The sequence below is a fragment of the Juglans regia genome, chromosome 2 (genome assembly GCF_001411555.2).
Source record: "Juglans regia cultivar Chandler chromosome 2, Walnut 2.0, whole genome shotgun sequence".
Classification (NCBI taxonomy): Eukaryota; Viridiplantae; Streptophyta; class Magnoliopsida; order Fagales; family Juglandaceae; genus Juglans; species Juglans regia.
Genome location: NC_049902.1, coordinates 31,343,068 through 31,363,063, shown reverse-complemented (window position 1 = coordinate 31,363,063; position 19,996 = coordinate 31,343,068). Strand labels below are relative to the sequence as shown.

Genomic DNA, 19,996 nt, shown 5'->3' with positions numbered 1-19,996 from the left:
GATGGATCGAAATTTTTGTTATTTTCCCCGGACCAGACCAGACCAAACATCGACCGGACCCCGAACTGGTAGCTATCAGTCCAGTCCGGTCTGGTCCGTTCGGTCCGGCCCAATTATTTTTTTATTTTTATTTTTCCAAATAAATTAATAAAAAAATTATTTAAATTACTAAATTAAAATTAAGTGAATTATTAATGTGGATTGTGTAACTAACTCATTAAAAAAATAATTAATTATAATTATATTGATGATGTTAATTGTTAATTTGTTACTAACTTAGAGTATGTCAATGTATTATGATAATTGTCAATATATTAAACTTTTTAGTTTTTACATTTTGTATATGATTAATAAATAATTGTATTAGGTATTTTACAAAAATTTATCTAATAATAAGAACTTTAATTAGATGTAGATGTTAGTAATTAGTGAATGGTTAATTGATGATAGGTTAGTTAATTGATATTTATATCATACATTAGTTAATTACATTAATATTAATTTGAAATTACAATTTACATATTTAAAATTTTATATTGTAAATGGTACTAGGTTAGATGAAAATTACATAATTAATTATACAATTATTATATAAATATATATATTTTTTTACTATTCGGTCAGACCGGTCCGGTCCGGGGTGGAAAAACCCCACCCTGGGACCGGAACGAAAATTTTCGGTCTTCTATTTCATAGACTGAGACCGACCGGTCTCAATCTCGGTCCAGACCAAACCAGTCGGTCCGGTTGGTTTCTCCGGTCCGGACTGACCAACTTTCAGCCCTAGTTATGGATGTGTTGAGCATAATGTTGGAGGCAATGGTGGATGGGTCTTTTTTGTTTTTTTTTTTCGTGGTTGGTTCTTCATCTAGGAGCATCAATGTATCTCACCTTCTCTTTGCTGCCGATACTTTAATTCTCTGTGAGCTGGAACCTAATTAGATCCGTTCATTGAGAGCTCTTTTGCTTTGCTTTGAAGTTGTTTCTGGCCTTAAGGTGAATTTGTCTAAATCTAAATTGGTTTCGGTTGGCTTGGTAAATCATATTGGAGACTTGGCTGAAATCTTGGGTTGTAAGGCGTCGTCTTTGCGTATGAAGTACCTTGGTCTTCTATTGGGGCCCCCTCATAAATCCAAGGTAATATGGGATGGTGTTTAAAAGATTGAGAATAGATTGGCTGGTTGGAAAAGAATGTATCTGTCTAAAGGGGGAAGAATCACTTTAATTAAGAGTACGTTATCTAATCTCCCTACGTATTTTCTATCTTTATTCCCGATACCTGCTGGTGCGGTTAATAGAATGGAAAAGATCTTTCGCGCTTTCTTGTGTGGAAGTTTGGGGGATGAGAAGAAGTTCCATTTGTTCAAATGGGACGAGATTTGTACCCCCTATATTGTGGAGGTTTGGGGATAAGAAAGCTAAGTATTTTTAATAAGGCATTACTTGAAAAATGGTTGTGGCGGTGCCATCAAGAAAGAGACGCTTTATGGAGGATTGTTGCTGATGCTAAATTTGGGAGCATTTGGGGAGGTTGGAACTCAAATGAAGTGCGAGGAGTGTATGGTGTGGGAGTATGAAAATTTATTAGGAAGGGGGTTGGGAGGATTTCATTCATAATTTCCGATTTGTGGTGGGTCGAGGAACCAGGGTCAGATTCTGGTTCAATGTTTGGTGCGGAGATATTGCTTTAAAGGAGGCTTTCCCTTCTCTTTTCTGAATTACATTGAATTAGGAAACTTTTATAGCTGAATACATGGACACTTTGCATGGCCTGGTGCAGTGGAATGTGAGATTCATCAGAGCTATTCAAGATTGGGAAGTGGGGGATATTTCTGATTTTTTCAGCATGTATGCATTGAAATTGGAAAGTGGTGGATCCACCCCGGGAACAAAAATTTCTCAGTCAGATCCTTATACAATTGTGGGTCATCCCATTCATCTACCATTTTTCCTTGGAAGCGCATTTGGAAAAGTAAAGTGCCTCTAAAAGTTGTTTTTTTTCGGTTGGCTGGCCTCTCACGAGAAAATTTTGACCATTGATAAGTTGAGGAAGCATGGTATTTTTATTATGGATTGGTGCTTTTCTTCTACATTGTGATGTGGTGAAGGCTTTATGGGATGAGATCTTTATTAGGCTTGTTGGAGTGTAATCGTCAAGTAGCAGTTGTTTGGAAGTTGGTGCCATTATGTCTTATGTGGTGCATATGGAATGAGAGGAATGGACACTGTTTTGAAAATAGAGAACACTCACTGTTGGGGGGAAGGGGATTAGAGACTTATTTTTCCATTCTTTGTTACTTTGGGCCAAGGCTATTGTATTAGAGGGGGGTCAACTTTAATAATTTTTATGCCTCTTTTTCTAGTTCGTAGGCTATAATTAGGTACTTCCCTCTTGTATACCACTTGTGTACATGGGCTTTGCCCTAATTGTGAGGATCAATAAATATTCTTACTTATAAAAAATATATATAAAATGAAAAACCTATATTTGTTTTACAAGTAACAATACTGAATTTGATTAACAGCACAAAAGGGTGCTAACCAAGTACATTGGAAGTACATAGGTAAATCTAAGAAGGTCAAAACCCATATTTCTACCCAGTTAGTGCATGCTAGACACCAAACTATATTTTCCCTAATTTATTCATTTTCAATAGTAATAAGTTTGATCAAATACAGTAAGAGAAATTAATTTATACATGTTAAATATGGTAAGTGTTATCTTTGGTATTTGCAAACAAAATTGAGATGAGTATGGGCTTAATCAAGCTTAGTTTGCTGGGTAATCAAACTTCAAATTCGAGCTTGAGCTTGGTTTGTTTGGAAATGAATGAGCTCAAAACAAGCATGTTAGGGAGGTAAGCTTGAGCTTCTCATGAGCAGATTAATTCATTTTATGGCCTAATTAGTTATTATTATATACAGTATTTGAAGCAACAAATGATGTATTATGCCATTTTTATTAAAACTAAAAGAAGAGTACGCATTGCCCAAGCAGACTAATATTGATATCTTACTTATTGTTGAATTTTCTTTACATAAAAAAAAACATATTGATATCTTACTAAATTCATAAATCCCATAAGCCCAAAATTTTGGTTTTTTCGCATGTTTAGTGACCACAATAAAACGAGGAAGACAAAGCGAATGATATAGCTGAAAACAGCACAACATAGAACTCATTATCTGAAGCACCAAGCAAGGTGCAGACTTACTGAGATTTCACTGTTAATCAATTCTTCATTGTTGATGCAACTTTCCTTTGGTTTAAATGTATATCTACTAATCTCTCCGGTTTCCAAATAGCGCAAAGCATCCTTTTTGGAGCGGAACAAATATCCATTTTCTGGATCCTTGTAAAACTGTGGCAAGTAGGAATAAATCAAAATTTAAACAATGTGCTAAGGCTTGGAAAACGTTAGTACAAAACTCATTAAATAAATGCACCTAGTTGAAAGTGCTGTTAAAGCTAGATTGGACCAAATGTGAGCATAAGAAATTCCATACCGGGTCCCTTCTAATTCCATATGCATTCTGCCTAATCTTGATTTCCTTTGTCCACCCTGCCGGTAAATCCTCCACCATTTGTTTCTCAACCACAGCCTAGATAATACTTGAACTATTAGAGATGCATTTCAGATTAACCAATAGTACTGGCATAAATCCATATGAATACAATACCAAACCCTTTTTTGTTCCATAATATACTGAAGTTATGTTTCAGTATATACTACAAACATTTCTTACTACTGGGGCGTTAATGACTGCCATCTCTTGTCCAAGGACGAGAAACAATGCCCCTTTTTAGTTTGGATACAACAGGTCAATTCTGATTTAAGTTAAGGAATTAATGTAAGGCTGAAAAAGAATATTCTGGGAAACGTTTTGTGCCCAAAATTGAAGTTCGATCGGCAACGTTTTTAAATATTTACTAAGTACCCACCATCTACTAACTTTTCCTTCTTTTTTTTTAACAGATCTTTTTCTGGTTCTTTTCTTTTACTGTAAATTCATAGAAATAGAAGAAATAGACTCTATTTGGTTGCATAAAATACACGACGAGTTTTTAGTCACTGGTGATCATTAAGAAAGGTTAGATGTGTTGTCGTAAGATCTCCACCGCATAAAGGTTCTGGCAGTGATAAGTAGTTAACGAGTATTTGGCAATAACATTATTTAGAGTATTGGCAGGATAGACTTTAAGATTAATGATCTGATATTGAAACTAACATTGTAACATCCCAGACTTTTGAGGTTTATATTTTAGTAAAGTTAGGGTTTACACCATGATTGGGGTTTCTATTTATAGAGAGTAAACTAGGGTTAGATCTAAAATTTGGCATTGGCACTTAAGCCAGTGTTCTTTCCTTGAGGTTAATTATTGGGTACCTAGGATTAGACCCTTGTTATGGAGGATTAAATTTAGGAAGATTTAGAAACCAACCAAACCCGTTAGGCCCAAACCCACCAAGCCCATGTAATGATGAAAAAGCCAAGTATTATCCTTGCCAAACCCATATAGCCCATAGAAGTGAGCCCACATATCTTATGCCCGAAACATACTTGCACTATACTTCTAGTTGCAAGCACAAGTCTAGTTCTACTCCAAGTCACCTATTCCTACTCCAATCACAACTCCTAGGGCAACTATGATTCCAAATCACATTCAAACACTTGACTAAACCCACAACACCTGGACTACCACACCCCTTGGACTCTACACCCTCCAAACTCTATTTATGGACCCCATATAAGAGCCTACCTACCATTGGATGAGCCCCAATTAAGGCCCGTCCAAGGCCACAAAGTTCTCTTATATTTTCTGGTAAAACCAAGCCCTAGGATACTGCATGTTAAACACACTTTCCTGCCCTTGGTTCAGTTTAAAGATTAGAGAAACATAAGATTAGCTTAAATTGCACAAGGACCGAGGTAAGTGACTATGATAATGTTCTTCTACACATCGCTTTATGGTAATTTATAGTCTTTTTTTTTTAAATGTATATATGTGGTCAATGTTTTGAAAGGTATATATGTACGTATTAAGCCCTTCATTGATAGCCCCTTTTTACGATGAAAGATGTTACATGGTTTTCGAACTGCATTACTGATTGCGTGACTGAATATATAGTGTGACTATTTATTTTAAAGAATGAAAGGTAAGGCAAGGTTAAAGAAAAGAAAATGAATAATTGCATTTGTTCGATGAGGTTAATGAACTGGTCATATGAGGAAGAGGACGGCACTTGGAGGTTGGGACAGATGGCAACATCGAAATGCATCACTGGCAGTGCACCTAGTGATGGCCCATTCCTGAGGTTCAGTTCTTATCCGGTCGCTTCGAGAAGAACCATTGATCGCAAGGGTTGCTAACCCTAACACATGAGGGTTAGCAGTGTGTAAACGGCTACTAAGGATAAGGTTAAGGTAACAAATGATTAATGATTGAGGTTGAGAAAGAAAATATTTTATTTTCTTCATACCGTGAGACAAATATTTTATGCATGCTTAAAGGTAAGTTTTTCTTAAAGAACAATGATTTTTAATTGAAAACCCTATGTTTATATATTATATTTACTGGGTGGTTCTTACTGAGTATTTGACTCATTTTAGTTGTTTTTAATTTTTTACCACCCCAAAGGAGGAAGGTTTTGAGGATGCTAAGGGCGAGGATGTTGTCCAGGAGGGTGACATTAACAATGAGGCTTGAGACTTTGAGAGAGGATTCTGACTTTATCTTTACATTTAAATGTTTTACGTATCCGCAATGCGTAGCATATGATAGATTATTTTTTTTAATAAGTGCTATGGAATAAATGTCTATTTTCGAGACATGTCTTTTAAACAAAGCATTTGGTGATTTTCTAAATGTATGGAATCTTTTATACATGGCACAAATAATGTATGTTTTAAGGTTAGTAGCATTTGGTTCCTCTAACTTTACAACCCTAGAGGGACAGGGTGTTGCAAACATATAACAAAAAACACGTTTTCTGGGATTGCTTTTGGTGTCATCATTACAATTTCTTTCACATTGCAATATGAAGCTTCAGGCTGCAAAGGTGAGAGGATCCTGGAAAACACTTGGTGAACATCAAATTGGTGATTGTTAGGATGCAAGGGGAAAACAGATTCCAGACGACTTTACAAATCAGCTTTAAACATAAACCAGAGTCCAGTAGCATCTAGGTGGCAAGACATCAACAGGAAAATACAAAAATATAATCTCAATATTTGCTGGAGTCAAGGATCATATTTTTCATTGCGAACTAGTCAACGTATGCAGAAATAATATGGAGGTGGCTTACAATTAGTGGATGACGTTTGATGTGATGAAAAGAAAAATATAGTGGAAGCTCATACGAGAACTATATTTTCTCTTCCTTGTAAGATATTTGTGCCTTGAAGTTTAATCTGGAAGTGGATTATATTTTCCTTTGTTTGCTGCTGCCTGGCTTGTTTCTTAAGATCTTAAATACATGTTACAGACTCGCTTCGTAAATTTTTGGGTGGCTATTCTTTTTAGTATTAATGCGTCTTTGCGTTGCGTTTTAGTGGAAGACTGAGATTTTTTGGTGCCCCTATGAGAAAGGGGATATTCATAGTCCGCTCCTTTCACCAAGCCATGACCAAGCGCAACACAAATCCATTCCCACGGAAAAGCATTTGAAAGACAAAGGCACCTCTAAAGGCAGCATTTTTTGTATGAGCGGCTTCTTTGGAGAAGATCCTCACTCTAGACAACTTGAGGAAACGTCAAATCATAGTCATGGATTGGTGTTGTATGTGCAAGAAGAGCGGAGAGTCCGTTGACCATCTACTACTTCATTGTGAGATTGTCATGCCTTTGTGGAATGAAGTTTTTACTCGGTTGGGACTAGCTTGGGCGATGCCTAGAAGGGTAAGTGACCTACTTGCTTATTTGAGAGGCATTTGGGGCAACTATCAAATTGCATCAATGTGGAAGATAGTCCCAATATGCCTATGACGGTGCATTTGGAGGGAGAGGAATGAAAGAAGCTTTGAAGATCAAGGCTAGACATTGCTTGGGTGATGCCAAAGAGGGTGGCGGATCTTTTGGCTTGTTGGTGCGGAACACGGGAAAATCGTCAAGTAGCAAATGTTTGGAAGATGGTACCCCTATGTCTCATGTGGTGTATATGAAATGAGAGGAATGGAAGATGTTTTGAAAATAGAGTATGCTCATTGGGGGGGGAATGGGGTGGGGATTAGAAACTTATTTTTTCAATCTTTTTTACTTTGGGCTAAGGCTATTGTATTAGAGGGGGTTAATTTTAATGACTTGTATGCTTCTTTTTCTGCTCATAGGATGGTATTTCTCTCTTGTATACCACCTGTGTACTTGGGCTATGCCTAATTTTGAAGATCAATAAATTTTCTTACTTATAAAAAAAATATCAAGAGCGGTCAATGGATGAGCTTAGAAACTTATTTTTTAGAACTTTACTCCATTAGTCGATTGTAATCGATTTTCGTGAATTCCTTGTATCACTAAACTAGCACGCTCAGGCGTTGCTCTTGTATATGTCCCGTATACTTGGGCTCTTGTGTACTCTTTTGATCAATAAAAATTTGCTTACCGATAAAAAAAAGGTAATAATGCGTTTTTGTTAATATTACAGTTTTTATTCACAAATGTTCTGATCTTTTACTAGACAACGATGATGACAACAACAATAAGGCCACCAAAGAAAAACGCCTTAAAACTACTTAAAGTAGACAAAAACTTCCAAATCTGGAAAATCATTGTTATTGATGCATGTATTTTGGTAGATAGCCAGCAAACGAAGAAAACAATACCTAAAGAAGGACAGAGAATTTAAAGCATAAGAATATTTACAGGAAAAAATTTCGCTCACCAAAGGCATGTCAACATCGGTTTTACTCTTTTTGAATGTCCAGCTACCACACTTTACTGTTTTGAGATATTGAAACACCTGTGGCTTGGAATAGAATCTATATCCATTCAACGGATCGATGTAACACTGCAACAAGAATATAGCAGCATAAAAACTTGAGAAATTCATTACTGTTGGAAGGCAAAATACAAGAACAAAGGGACCGAAATATTCAGAATAATTAACTTTAGTATTTAGAAAGGGGAAAAAGTTTTACTGAGAGACTAATTTAGGCATTATCTTTCAAATTTTTCATGAACTATAGAGAAAAAATATGGAAAATAAATAAATAAACATATTAAATTTGACCCAAATAGGAATATACCTCACGACTGTTACCAATATGTATAGATATCAATCACTTAACATATATGCAAAAAGGGAACACCGAACACTTGCACCCTATGGCACATGCTATGCCAACTAGCCACTCCAGAGTTACTATAAAAAAAATAAGTAGCCACTCCAAAGTTATGGCTAATTCATGATTAACAGCACAGTGGAAGTTCACATTATAAACAAGAATAAAGATAATAATACAAGGAAAAAAATCAACCACCAGTGATATACAACAAAGCAAAGATAGATGACATTAAAAATAAAAATTCCCAGAAAATCATTGTCATGCACTCCAGAGTAACAGCTAAATCGTGATTAACTAGTAGCAAACCAGACATTCCCCAGCTGAACCAGCATTAATATGCCAAGGGGTTTGTAAAATCATATACAGTATATTTGCAAAAAGACCACCTAACAAATATATATTATACCTTATACTTTGATCCAATCCGTGAACCACTGTTTCGAACTTTTACCACCACAGTCCAACCTTTAGGTAACCATTCAGGACGTTCATTTGTTTCTTGTGCAAGCTGTCAAAAACCAAACATGATCATATGGAAGGTAGGTATAAATATGGGAAGTCTAAACCATAGAAGTGTAGGATAATCCAACATCACACATACTGGTTTAGAATTGTTTCTAGATTGCCTTTTAATGTGCCTATCACTTGGCAGATGCTTTGTACCTTCACTGCTAACTTTTAAATAGTGGATAACATCATCTTTGGAAAAGAACTTCTGTCCAGTTTGCAAATTTGTGTAAAACTACAAGAGCAGGAAAAAAATATCATAAGCATCAGAGCAGCCCTACGACCAAAACATTTCTTTTTCTAAGTAGTCGGTTCTAAGGTTTGTAATTTCAAATATCTGCAATAACTGATCCCAATCTAGCCAATGCTGAGTTATAGTGTAATTATAAAAAAAAATCTTACGAAGTCCTTTAAATTATGCACTTGCTAATTAAAAATACTGGAATTAGGGTACTTATGAATTTTGTAAAATATCTCTTTTCTTCACGAATGATTTTTCTTTTGTTTTTTTACATGTATAATCAAGTTTAAAGTTTTTACTGTTTGCACACCTGTTAATTATATTAGCTTTGTGCATTGCTCTTTAAATTAAACATGAGGCTAATTACTTTTACTCATTAACCAAGTATCGAATTCAACTAGTATAATTGATTTTTTATATCTGAATTAAATATTAAAATTCATATTTTTTCTATATACTTTTGCACATGCACTTGCATATTCAATTAAAGATTATAACCGGCACCCAAAATAAAATTACCGGCTTCGCCCTGATATGCAGCTAACCGAAAAAACTTGAATTAACTAAACAAAGCGTCGTGACCCATACCGTTATAAAAGTAACATTAGGGGTAACGGAGATAATAAGCACACATATTTGATCAAAGAGATCAATCATTTAGCAATTAACATCGTCGTGTTCAAATTCAGCTGTAAGATCCAGATACAAGAGGTGCAAACTAGAACAATTAAACATCACCAACCCCTAAAGAAAACGTAAAAATTAAGCTCGAATGTTCGATATTACCCTAATTTTACGACCGGTTTTTTGCACTTTGAATTGGACGGTCCAGCCGGAGGGAAGCCAGTCCGGCGAGTTATGCGCCACCATTTCGCCGCAATCTCTCTAAGGTGAGAAGTCGCCGGAACGCGATACTTCTCCGACTTGCTCTCTCTCTCTAGTGTCTCCGAGAGGTTTGAGCTTTCGCTTTGAGAATAGTGAAAGAAGAGAAGTGAAATAATGTGTATATGGACGCAACGCAATGCGTCTGAGGCCACGTGTTGTTAGGGGAATTATTAGATTAAGAGTTTGGATTACATTAATTGATTTTACATAAAAATTAAATATTAAATAAAATATTTTTAAAATATTTTTTAATATTATTTTATTTTAAAAATTAAAAAAAATAAATTATTTATTATATTTTATATAAAAATTTTAAAAAATTATAATAATAAAATAAAATAAGATGACATCAAATATTTTTTAAATCCAAACCGACTTTTAAAGAAGATTCCGTCTCTTTAGTACTTGCATGAATAAGAACAGGTTTGGAGAGAGATGAGAATATTATGTTTTGTTTTAGTGTTTAAAATATTATATTTTAATATTATTATTATATTAAAATTTTAAAAAAATTGAATTGAAATTTAAAAAAATTAAATTATTTATTATATTTTATATAAAAATTTAAAAAATATATAATAATAAGATGAGATGAAAATTTTATATTTTATCTCACCTCTAAAATTGCCCTAAGTTAACCACAATTGTCTTACAAGTATTGGTGCATTTGCTTCTAAAAAAGAGAAAATCTAAACTCACCGAGGATACATCTCGTGGATGGATCCGATACAATTTATTTTTTAATTTAATAATTAAAAAAATATCTTTTAATAATATTATATTTTTAAAAAAATATTTATGAGTATAAAAAAATAAAAAAGATCAAATATCCTTGTCGGTAGCCGTCCTCGAGCAAGGGTGTAGCACGGCTCTTCAAAAAAATATTCGAGCCTATTAAAAGAAGGTTTTTCCCGTAATTTACTGAATCTCATGTTTTTCTAATTTTTTATAGTATGTACAGTTGCAAGTGGATAAACATAAGATTTATATGTAAAATTTTATTATTTTTAACAATATTAAATACAATTTTAGAGTTATTATAATTATATATTTTTTATTATATATATTTTTTCTTAATAGATATATAGTATAGAAATTTCTAGTAGAATAATTCAATTTTTTATTTAAATAGTGTTTAAATAATGAGTTAAAGTGAGATTAAAATTGAATAAAATATTATTAAAATATTATTAAAATATTATTTATTTATTTTTATTATTATTTTAAAAATTTAAGAAATTAAATTATTTATTATATTTTATATAAAATTTAAAATAATTATAATAATAAAATAAAATAAAATACATTCACCGTCCAAATTCGATTTGAAGTTAAATCTATCTTCTAGCGAGAGTCGGGCATAACGGCAAATGTCGTTGCGTCATGAAGTCAGTCTTAAAAGAGAAATCTACTCTTACGTATCTTCCACCAGTTTTTTTTTTTTTACTTAATAATTAAAAAAATATTATAAAAAAAATTAAAAAATACATGAAAAAAAAAAAAAATCACTGTCGGGTGCTGTGCGGCTGTAGAGCCACTCGTCTTAAAAAAGTTACAAACTCAAGGCCCATTTGGGCCCATATACGCCTATCTTAAACCCTAACCCATCTCCTTCCTCCTTCTACCTTAAACCTAAACCCTGTACCTCAATCTATCTCCCTCGCTCTGTCTTAATTTGTTCTCTCTGCGTCTCAATTCGAGCCTCATTTAGCTCAAAACCAAATGTCCTATTCGATCCTTCTAGAACGTCCCAGAACCTTATCAAAGCTTCTCTGCACTTTCATCTTCACCCGGCCAATGGGCGGCGGGCCCCGGACCTTCCCCGGCGGCGTCAACAAGTGGCAATGGAAGCGCATGCATGAGAAACGGGCCAAAGAGAAAGAGAAGCGACTCCTCGAGCAAGAAAAGCAGCTCTTCCATGCCCGAGTCCGCTCCCAAATCCGGGCCAAACTCGCCGGCAAGCCCGACCCATCTATAAACCCGGACCCATCCAACTGTCACGGTCCGATGAGCCCCACCGACCACATTAAAGCCCTAGCCAATCGCTTTATGAAAGATGGAGCCGAAGATTTGTGGAACGAAGACGACGGCCCGTTGAAATGTCCACCGACGCGGGGGACGAACGAACGGTTAGGGTATATCCGAGCGAACGGGGGGAGAGGATCAGTCAGACCTCCGATCGATTTGAGGAAGTTGATATCGGAAGGGCGGGAAAATGTGAATTTGACAAATTCTAACGGCCGCTACGTGAATACAAGGAACTATTCTGTGCAAAGCCGGAGGCGGTTTCGGCGGAATGAGAGCTCGGAAAGCGACGATGACGACTCGGATTACGGTCCAGTAAGGGAGCCCGCGAAACCCTTTGCCAAAAAATTGGCGAAACTTGTGGGCCAAAGGAAAAGGTTCTTTAGAGACGATAGCTCTCCGAGAGACGACGAGCCGGGTTCGGATTTTGAGGGAGAGTCTTCTAAGTATTTTTCGGGAAATTCGAGTTGGGGGAAACTTAGTGTGGATGGAAAGGAGGACTTGGAGGATGAGAAAGAGAGAATGAGAGGTGGGAGGGGAGTGAGGAAGGTGGGGAGCAGTGCGTCTCTCGGGAAGTATGATATGAAGATTACTAAAAGAGTGCCGCTGCGGTCGTTGGAGGAGGAGAGTGATTTTTCGGGGCAGGTTGAGTTGATAAGGCATGAACTAAGCAAGAAGGGTTTGATTGAGAATGGAAGGGAGAAGGGTGAGGAGGCATCAATTCTTACTCAGAAAAGGTATGCAAAGTGCTTTTAGCTAGAGGATTGGGATTGTTGGTACTTGGCATGCTTTGTTCGATTGCTAAGCGAATGTCGGTGAAAAAAATATGTCAACGGAATACTCGTTGATCATTTGCAACTGCATAATTTGTGGTCACTTGGTCTTTATGATATGAAAAACTTTATAAATTATGAGATTACAATTTCGTATATCTGTTTGTATTTGCTATTCCTTGGCGTATAAAAGTTTGGTTTTGATAGGTACGATTTGTATAGATATAAAGGTTTTTGAATGGAGGAACTTCTCTGTGCTAACACGTGTGTTTTTTTTTCTCTGTCCAGATTTGATGAGTGTGGTATATCTCCAAGGACAGTCAAGGCACTCAATGCTGCTGGGTATGTTCAAATGACACGGGTACAGGAAGCTACTCTATCTGTTTGCCTTGAGGGTATGCTAGCTGTTTCTTTGGCCATGTTGGTTGTAATTAGCATCCATTTTTTATGTTTACCTTCCCAATTCTTTAGTCGTGTTGATTATGTAGCATATATTGTTGATAATAAACTCTTTATTATTATTATCTGAGAACTTGAGTTTTTCATTCAGTAAAGTAGTTTAGCATTAATAGGCATTGATGAGTGGTGTCATTCAACTGCTAAATTTGCAGTAAAAAATGTTCAAGTATGTGTTAGTTACCTTCACCTTTGAAGATGTGAGTGAGATATGGATGTTACCACCGCCAGATTGGAATGAGGAAAGTGACTTCCTTGGTACTTAAGATGTTGAGATTAAATTCTGAGGCATGAGTCTGAAGCCTTACATATAAAATTGGTAAATGAATGATATACATGGGTTTGCTGCTGTGTCATGACCATGTGTGTATCATTGTCAATATGTTATTCTTGATGCATTTACCTTTAAGATGGTTCGTTTATATTTAGTTGATGAATTGTCCTACTTGATCACTAATTCCATGAGGAAGTGTTATAATTGGTGTAGCTCCAGTTTGATTCTGATTGCTTAAAGATGTTTGTTGTCTTCATTATTAACAAGAATCAAGATTATAATTGATGGTTTCCTTCCTACTGTGGGTGCAGGCAAGGATGCCTTGGTCAAAGCTAAAGCCGGTACAGGCAAAAGTGCAGCTTTTTTGGTACTAAAGTCTATCTTTATCTCTTCTGAATTAGCATGTAATATATTTTGTTCTTTCCTTCAAATGCTGTTGTTAAACAAAAACAGCTTCCTACCATTGAAGCAGTTCTAAAGGCTATGAGTGACAACACCATTCATCGGGTGCCTCCAATTTATGTTCTTATTCTCTGCCCTACAAGGGAACTTGCGAGTCAGATTGCTGCAGAAGCAAATGTTATGCTAAAGTACCATGATGGCATAAGTGTGCAAACACTAGTTGGAGGTACACGTTTCAAAGATGACCAGAAACGCTTAGAATCATATCCATGCCAGGTTTGCTAATGTGTTCTGCATGTTAAATTTTGTGCTTTTGGAGCATGTGATTACTAAGAAAGTGGATAGCTAATATACCAACAACCAAATGCTACCATTTTCATCTGTTACAGTATTGATGCAGGAAGATAATGGTTTCCTTTTTCAAAATTCTTCTAATGAACTTCTGGCAGATAATAGTTGCAACTCCTGGTAGGTTGCTGGATCACATCGAAAATAGGTCTGGCTTGTCTGCACGCTTAATGAGATTGAAGATGCTTGTACTTGATGAAGCTGATTACTTACTAGACCTTGGATTTAGGAAGGATGTGGAGAAAATTATTGATTGTTTGCCTCGTCAGAGACAGTCCTTGCTGTTTTCTGCAACCATCCCAAAAGAGGTTACATTTTCTTAACCTTTCATTTCAAGTTGTAAAACCATTTTATTTTTTGCTATGTGAAACAGCTAAAAATATTATGTTTTGGATAATGATTATGCAGGTTCGCCGGATATCTCAACTTGTTTTGAAAAGAGAACATGCTTATATTGATACAATAGGCCTGGGTTGTGTAGAAACTCCTTCTAAGGTATGTTGTAGTTTTAACTTGGGTATCAGAAATGAGAAAGTTACTGTTTCTCTTGAACTTCTACTCCAAACTTTAAGCTGATGACTTGCATACTTTACACAGTTCTGCTCCATTGTTAGAACTGTTTGTCTTGATGTTCATTTTAGTTTTATTAGAGTCATGAACATTTTTTATTTATTTTTTCATAGTTAAGAATAATGGATATTATGGTTGTCTCCAAGTTTGACATGGGAAGCTACAAATTTAATGCTTTCTGTGGTTTGGTTTGCTAACTGCAGGTTAAGCAATCTTGTATTGTTGCTTCACATGAATTACATTTTCAAATTTTGCACCATCTTCTGAAGGAACATATCTCTCAATCACCTGAATACAAGGTCAGATTTGCAGTCACTAGTTGAAAAAGGATTAGTAGAGTTTCTTATCAAAAGAAGATTTCTAGAGTCAGCTTTTCATTTTTAATGGAATCCTGGAGGCCAAAATTTTTTTTACTTGCATTCAGGTTATTGTCTTTTGTACAACTGGGATGGTAACATCACTCATATATCTACTTCTCCGGGAAATGCGAATGAGTGTAAGGGAGATACATTCTAGAAAGCCTCAGCTTTACCGTACTCGCATTTCCGAAGAATTCAGGGAATCAAAAAGATTGATTCTTGTCACATCTGATGTTTCAGCACGTGGAATGAATTACCCTGATGTTACTTTGGTCATTCAGGTATCCATAAAGCTTTTTTGGATTTGAACATTTAACTCTAAACTATGTAATTGGTTGCAGTATCCCCCGCTATTAAAACTTCCTTAATTTCTGTTATATATTTTTTTTATAAGTCCATAATTTTGGCACATTTAACCTTAAAACTCGTGTTTGTCATACTATCACATGATCGCATGCTTATTTATTTATTTATTTTGGATTGTCCTGTAATCATTTGAAAAGCATGTGGAATTTTTTTTATAAGTAGAAATTGACATTTTTTATGAGTCAAGTAGAAATTAACATGTGGTAACCTTCGGAGAAATTTTAACTGCGGAAGAACATTGAAACTAATAGTGTAATTTAGGCAGTTGATTGCTCAAATTTAGAATCTATAGGGACCCATCATATTCAAATTTACTTCTATTAGAAGCCCATGGACTCTAAATGATTAAATGCCCCAATCCATCTTTTATGGAAAGCAGAAATCAGATGCTGTGGTTATTTGTAATGAAATCTGGATGGATTTGCTACACTTTTCGGTGAAAAATTATAGATGTTCACTGTCATTTAATGTTGAAGTAAATGCCAAATAGCCTGTAATTATTAGATTCTTCTTTACTTTGTTTGCATTACCCTCTAGTGAGTTGAGCTAAATTTGAAAGACTTATTATTACCAGGTAGGAATTCCTTCTGACCGGGAGCAGTATATACATCGGCTTGGCAGAACTGGACGAGAAGGCAAAGAAGGGGAATGCATACTGTTGCTCGCACCATGGGAAGATTATTTCTTGGATGAAATTAAAGATCTGCCTCTTGAGAAAGTTCCTTTACCATATATAGATCCGGAGATAAAGCTAAAGGTTAGTGTCCAACTCCACATTGCTAAGTTGCGTCTCTCATGGTTGTATAACTTATATTTGCATGCTGGATGTGAGCTAAACTGTATAGTTTATAAGACTGAAATGTAATTATTAAAAAAAAATCCTTGTAAATGGCAATGTAGTACCTGAAGTTTAAATGCTGAAAAGTTCTTTGAATCTTGTCATCCTATCACTGTCCTATGATGCTAATTATAAAATATAATAACAACAAAAGTTATCAAAACTCATTGTCCAGCAATTTCAATATTCTTAAAATCCCTGCTGCACTTCAGATTTCCGGAATAGATGGGCACTGTGAATGGCTATTATAGTTTAAGTTATGAATTTGACAAGGTGCACAGAATATGTTTGTGGAATGTGCAGAGATGCTGCTCTGTAAAGCAGTACCTTAGACTTATACGTTCTGTTTCGATTTCAATTGATTGTCTCTGATTCACTTCTATGATGTTCGTGAAGTGTGCATTGCAAGTTTATAGGTTTTCAGTCCTTTGCAGGTCTCCTAATTGTAATTCCCTGGATCTATTTACACTTGCAGATGGAAGATTCATTGGCAAAGATTGATGGTAGTGTCAAAGATGCAGCATATCATGCTTGGCTTGGCTATTATAATTCGATCAGGGAAATTGGCAGGGACAAAACTACTCTTGCGGAATTAGCCAACCAGTATTCTCAGTCAATCGGTTTACAGAAGCCTCCGGCGCTCTTCCGTAAGACGGCTCTTAAAATGGGGTTGAAAGGTATCCCTGGCATCCACATTAAGAAGTAGATTCTTCTTTCTGTTTTCTAATCTACAAGTGCCGATGAACAATTGGAAGCAGGTGCCCTCCATATTTTGGTTGTAATTCCCCTTGACAAAAAGAAGGCAAAGCTCAAAGTACATATCAAAACCAATATTCTTTATGTAAATACTTGGAGGCAACATGGTGTAAGATTATGTGGCATAGTTTTGTTTTGATGCCACTTTAGGTTTCTTATGTCATTCTAGTCTCCTGCACAACCGGCCTTCAATAGCCACTTATTGCTGTATCTTATGAAGTCGTAGAGTAGACCATGCTTACTAGATTTTTTTTTTTTTTTTTTTTTTTAAATTTTAAAGCGAGAGTGGGGGCTCTACCGAATATGTAATTCAATCAATTCAATTCGCTTTAGTTTTTAATTGTTTTTGTGATATTTTGTTTAAGTAGATTTAGGACTTGTTTGGATAGTGAGTTGAGATAAAAGTTGAAAGTTGAATTATTTATTATATTATGTGTGAGAATTTGAAAAAATTGTAATGATTAGATAAAATAAAATGAAACACTTTCATTATCTAAACGGTGTCTTGGGGTATTTAATTAGGGTTTTGTCAACATTTAATTTGGGAGATAAACAATGGGGTACAAATTAAAAAAATAAAAATTCTATGTGCAGTCATTTTTGCATATTCACTTGCGCATTCTATTAATATGATTGGTTGCATCATTTTTTTTTAATATAAAATAACTGTTTTGACAAATCATATCAGTGGAACGTGGAAAGAGAATGCAAAAGTGACTATTCATAGTAGAACTTTTGAAAAAATTAGTAGCGGGTATCAAATTGTTATTTTTTATCATTTGGGATGCAATTTAAAAATAGAAAGTTTGGTAGCTAGGGAAGCAAAATCTTTCCCATTAAATTTCACACGCATCTGAAGTGTTTTACAATTCTTGAATTCTTCAGGATGATAACTTGTCAATATTATCTGCTCGGAGATTAAGGAAAACCATTTCCGCATGTTCATGCTCAAGAAATTGGTGGGAAAATTGCATATTCCCCCATTATTCAATTGCTTGTATTCATACGTTTTTGACATCAAAGAAATTTCTTATCACAAATTCAAATATAATCCCAAATATTGACTCTGAAGGCTCCAGGAAAGTCCTCTGAATTCCTTCAAGTTATACAATGCTTTATAAAATTGGTTAACTGACAAAATCATACGCATCTGCTATCCTTTCAGATGATCAAAGAAAAAGACCCTATGACTTTTGAATTGACTTCGTGAATCACAATGCTTAGTGATAATAATGTTAAACAAGAATTATCAACTAGGGCCAGCTGCTGACTGTCTTTCAACAAGGCCAAAAATGAATACATCAGTGTTGAAACTTGAAAGATAGTATGAGTGAATAAGTGGCAAATAAACTATTCAAGATTGCCAGTGGCGTATAAGTACTGTTATATCTACAAACAAATTATACAAATATAATTTTATAAACTGATATGGTTTCATCTAATCCGTTATATTTACTTTATAATAAAAATAACTTTATAATCTAATGAACTACATCAAACTACATTAGTTTGTAACTAGAATGTAAAAAATTAAAGAAAATATTTTAGCCACACAAGAATTACATAAAAGTAAATCCACAAACTGACGTGGCTTGATGTGGTATGTCAGATTGTAAAGTTATTTTTATTATAAAGTAGATCTAACGGATTCCATGAAGCCATGTCTGTTTGTGAATTTACGTTGTATAATCTCTTTATGTCTGTAGTACTTCTCAAAAATTAAACTTATAAATAGATTTTCTTTTTAAAATATTATATTCGGGTTTTTTTTTTTCCCGCCTAATACAATACTTCCAAGGAATACAAGAGAAGTTAAATCCAATTTTGAAACTTCATCGTAAGCAAATCTTCTTATGGATCTAACAAGTAATCCCAGATTGACCTAATTAATGAGGCATTAAAAAATGCTGCAACTTGCATCAAAATTATAAGGCTGATAATGAAGGTAGCCTAGGACATGGGTATCCTCGAGATACCAAATACAAAACAAAGAAACAACATTATTTAGGTTTATTATGATACCTTTGATTGCGAAAGTGTTGGACCTTTCCGTTACAGCTTATATGAGCATGTTTACAAGGGACCTTTCCGTTACAGCTTATATGAGCATGTTTACAAGGTATAACAAGGATTCTCATTGGTGATCTCAAGAAAATACATTAAAAAAGATGGAGAAGAAAGAAGAACAAAACCCCTTCACCTAACTCCTCCATCCTTTCCGACCATAATATAAGGGCCGGTTCGATTACATTATTAATAAGTCTCAGAATGTTGAGAATAGACTTTCATGGGTCGGTGCAGACCAGACCGATCTATCTTAAAAAATTGTTTTTTTTTTTTTTTTTTCTTTGCAAGTATTAATTACTTGATTATGAACATAATCAGTCTTCAGAACCACGTTGTTGCAGAACAAAAAGTCTCCACCACCACCGCCATACAAAAATCATACATGTATACTTCAACTTTCAAATCAAACTTGATTTATTTTTACAACTCATCTTATTTCATTTTAACTTTTTAATTTTCGTTACTTTCAGCCACTTGTTCCAAGGTTTTCCTTTTGAGCCAATCTTCTCAAGTTATTTGGAGACCAGTTGGATTGCGTCTACATAGTACAAACTTGAATATAATGCAGATATAAAGTAGAGAATCAACGGCTCAGAAAGCAAGAACATGTAATAAGGCAAACTATATACAGTGAACGCTGCTGTGCCACTTATCAATGTGATCTAGCAGCACGTGTCCACAAATGTACCCCAAGTCTTCAACAATAATTATAGCACAAGTTAATATAATCAAAACCCAAATGGGGAAATTGAAATTAGAGCTCTAATATAATCTGAAGTCAACGCTCTCACACCACCCTTCACAAAACGGTCTTTTAAATCAGCACTCCACTGCATACAAAAGGAC

The 19,996-nt window shown here is 35.0% G+C and overlaps 2 protein-coding genes across 3 annotated transcripts; one reads left to right on the top strand and one right to left on the bottom strand.

Moving 5' to 3' along the window:
- Positions 1-3,065: 3,065 nt before the first annotated feature.
- Positions 3,066-10,012, bottom strand: LOC108984419. Of its 2 annotated transcripts, XM_035687024.1 has the most exons (6): positions 9,818-10,012; positions 8,885-9,025; positions 8,690-8,791; positions 7,881-8,006; positions 3,508-3,603; positions 3,072-3,362 (listed from the first exon to the last, which is right to left on the bottom strand). In XM_035687024.1, the coding sequence occupies exons 1-6, from the start codon at positions 9,899-9,901 to the stop codon at positions 3,183-3,185; spliced, it is 729 nt and encodes a 242-aa protein (XP_035542917.1). In that variant the 5' UTR covers positions 9,902-10,012; the 3' UTR covers positions 3,072-3,182. The 2 variants fall into 2 exon arrangements, with proteins under 2 accessions (XP_035542918.1, XP_035542917.1); XM_035687025.1 differs by lacking the exon at positions 8,885-9,025 and having other exon boundaries at positions 3,066-3,362.
- Positions 10,013-11,526: 1,514 nt separating this feature from the next.
- LOC108984420 (probable DEAD-box ATP-dependent RNA helicase 48) lies at positions 11,527-17,403 on the top strand. The gene is made up of 10 exons (XM_018956374.2): positions 11,527-12,678; positions 13,003-13,109; positions 13,756-13,811; positions 13,898-14,122; positions 14,296-14,502; positions 14,603-14,689; positions 14,968-15,063; positions 15,189-15,404; positions 16,064-16,246; positions 16,803-17,403. The coding sequence occupies exons 1-10, from the start codon at positions 11,639-11,641 to the stop codon at positions 17,031-17,033; spliced, it is 2,448 nt and encodes an 815-aa protein (XP_018811919.1). The 5' UTR covers positions 11,527-11,638; the 3' UTR covers positions 17,034-17,403.
- Positions 17,404-19,996: the final 2,593 nt, after the last annotated feature.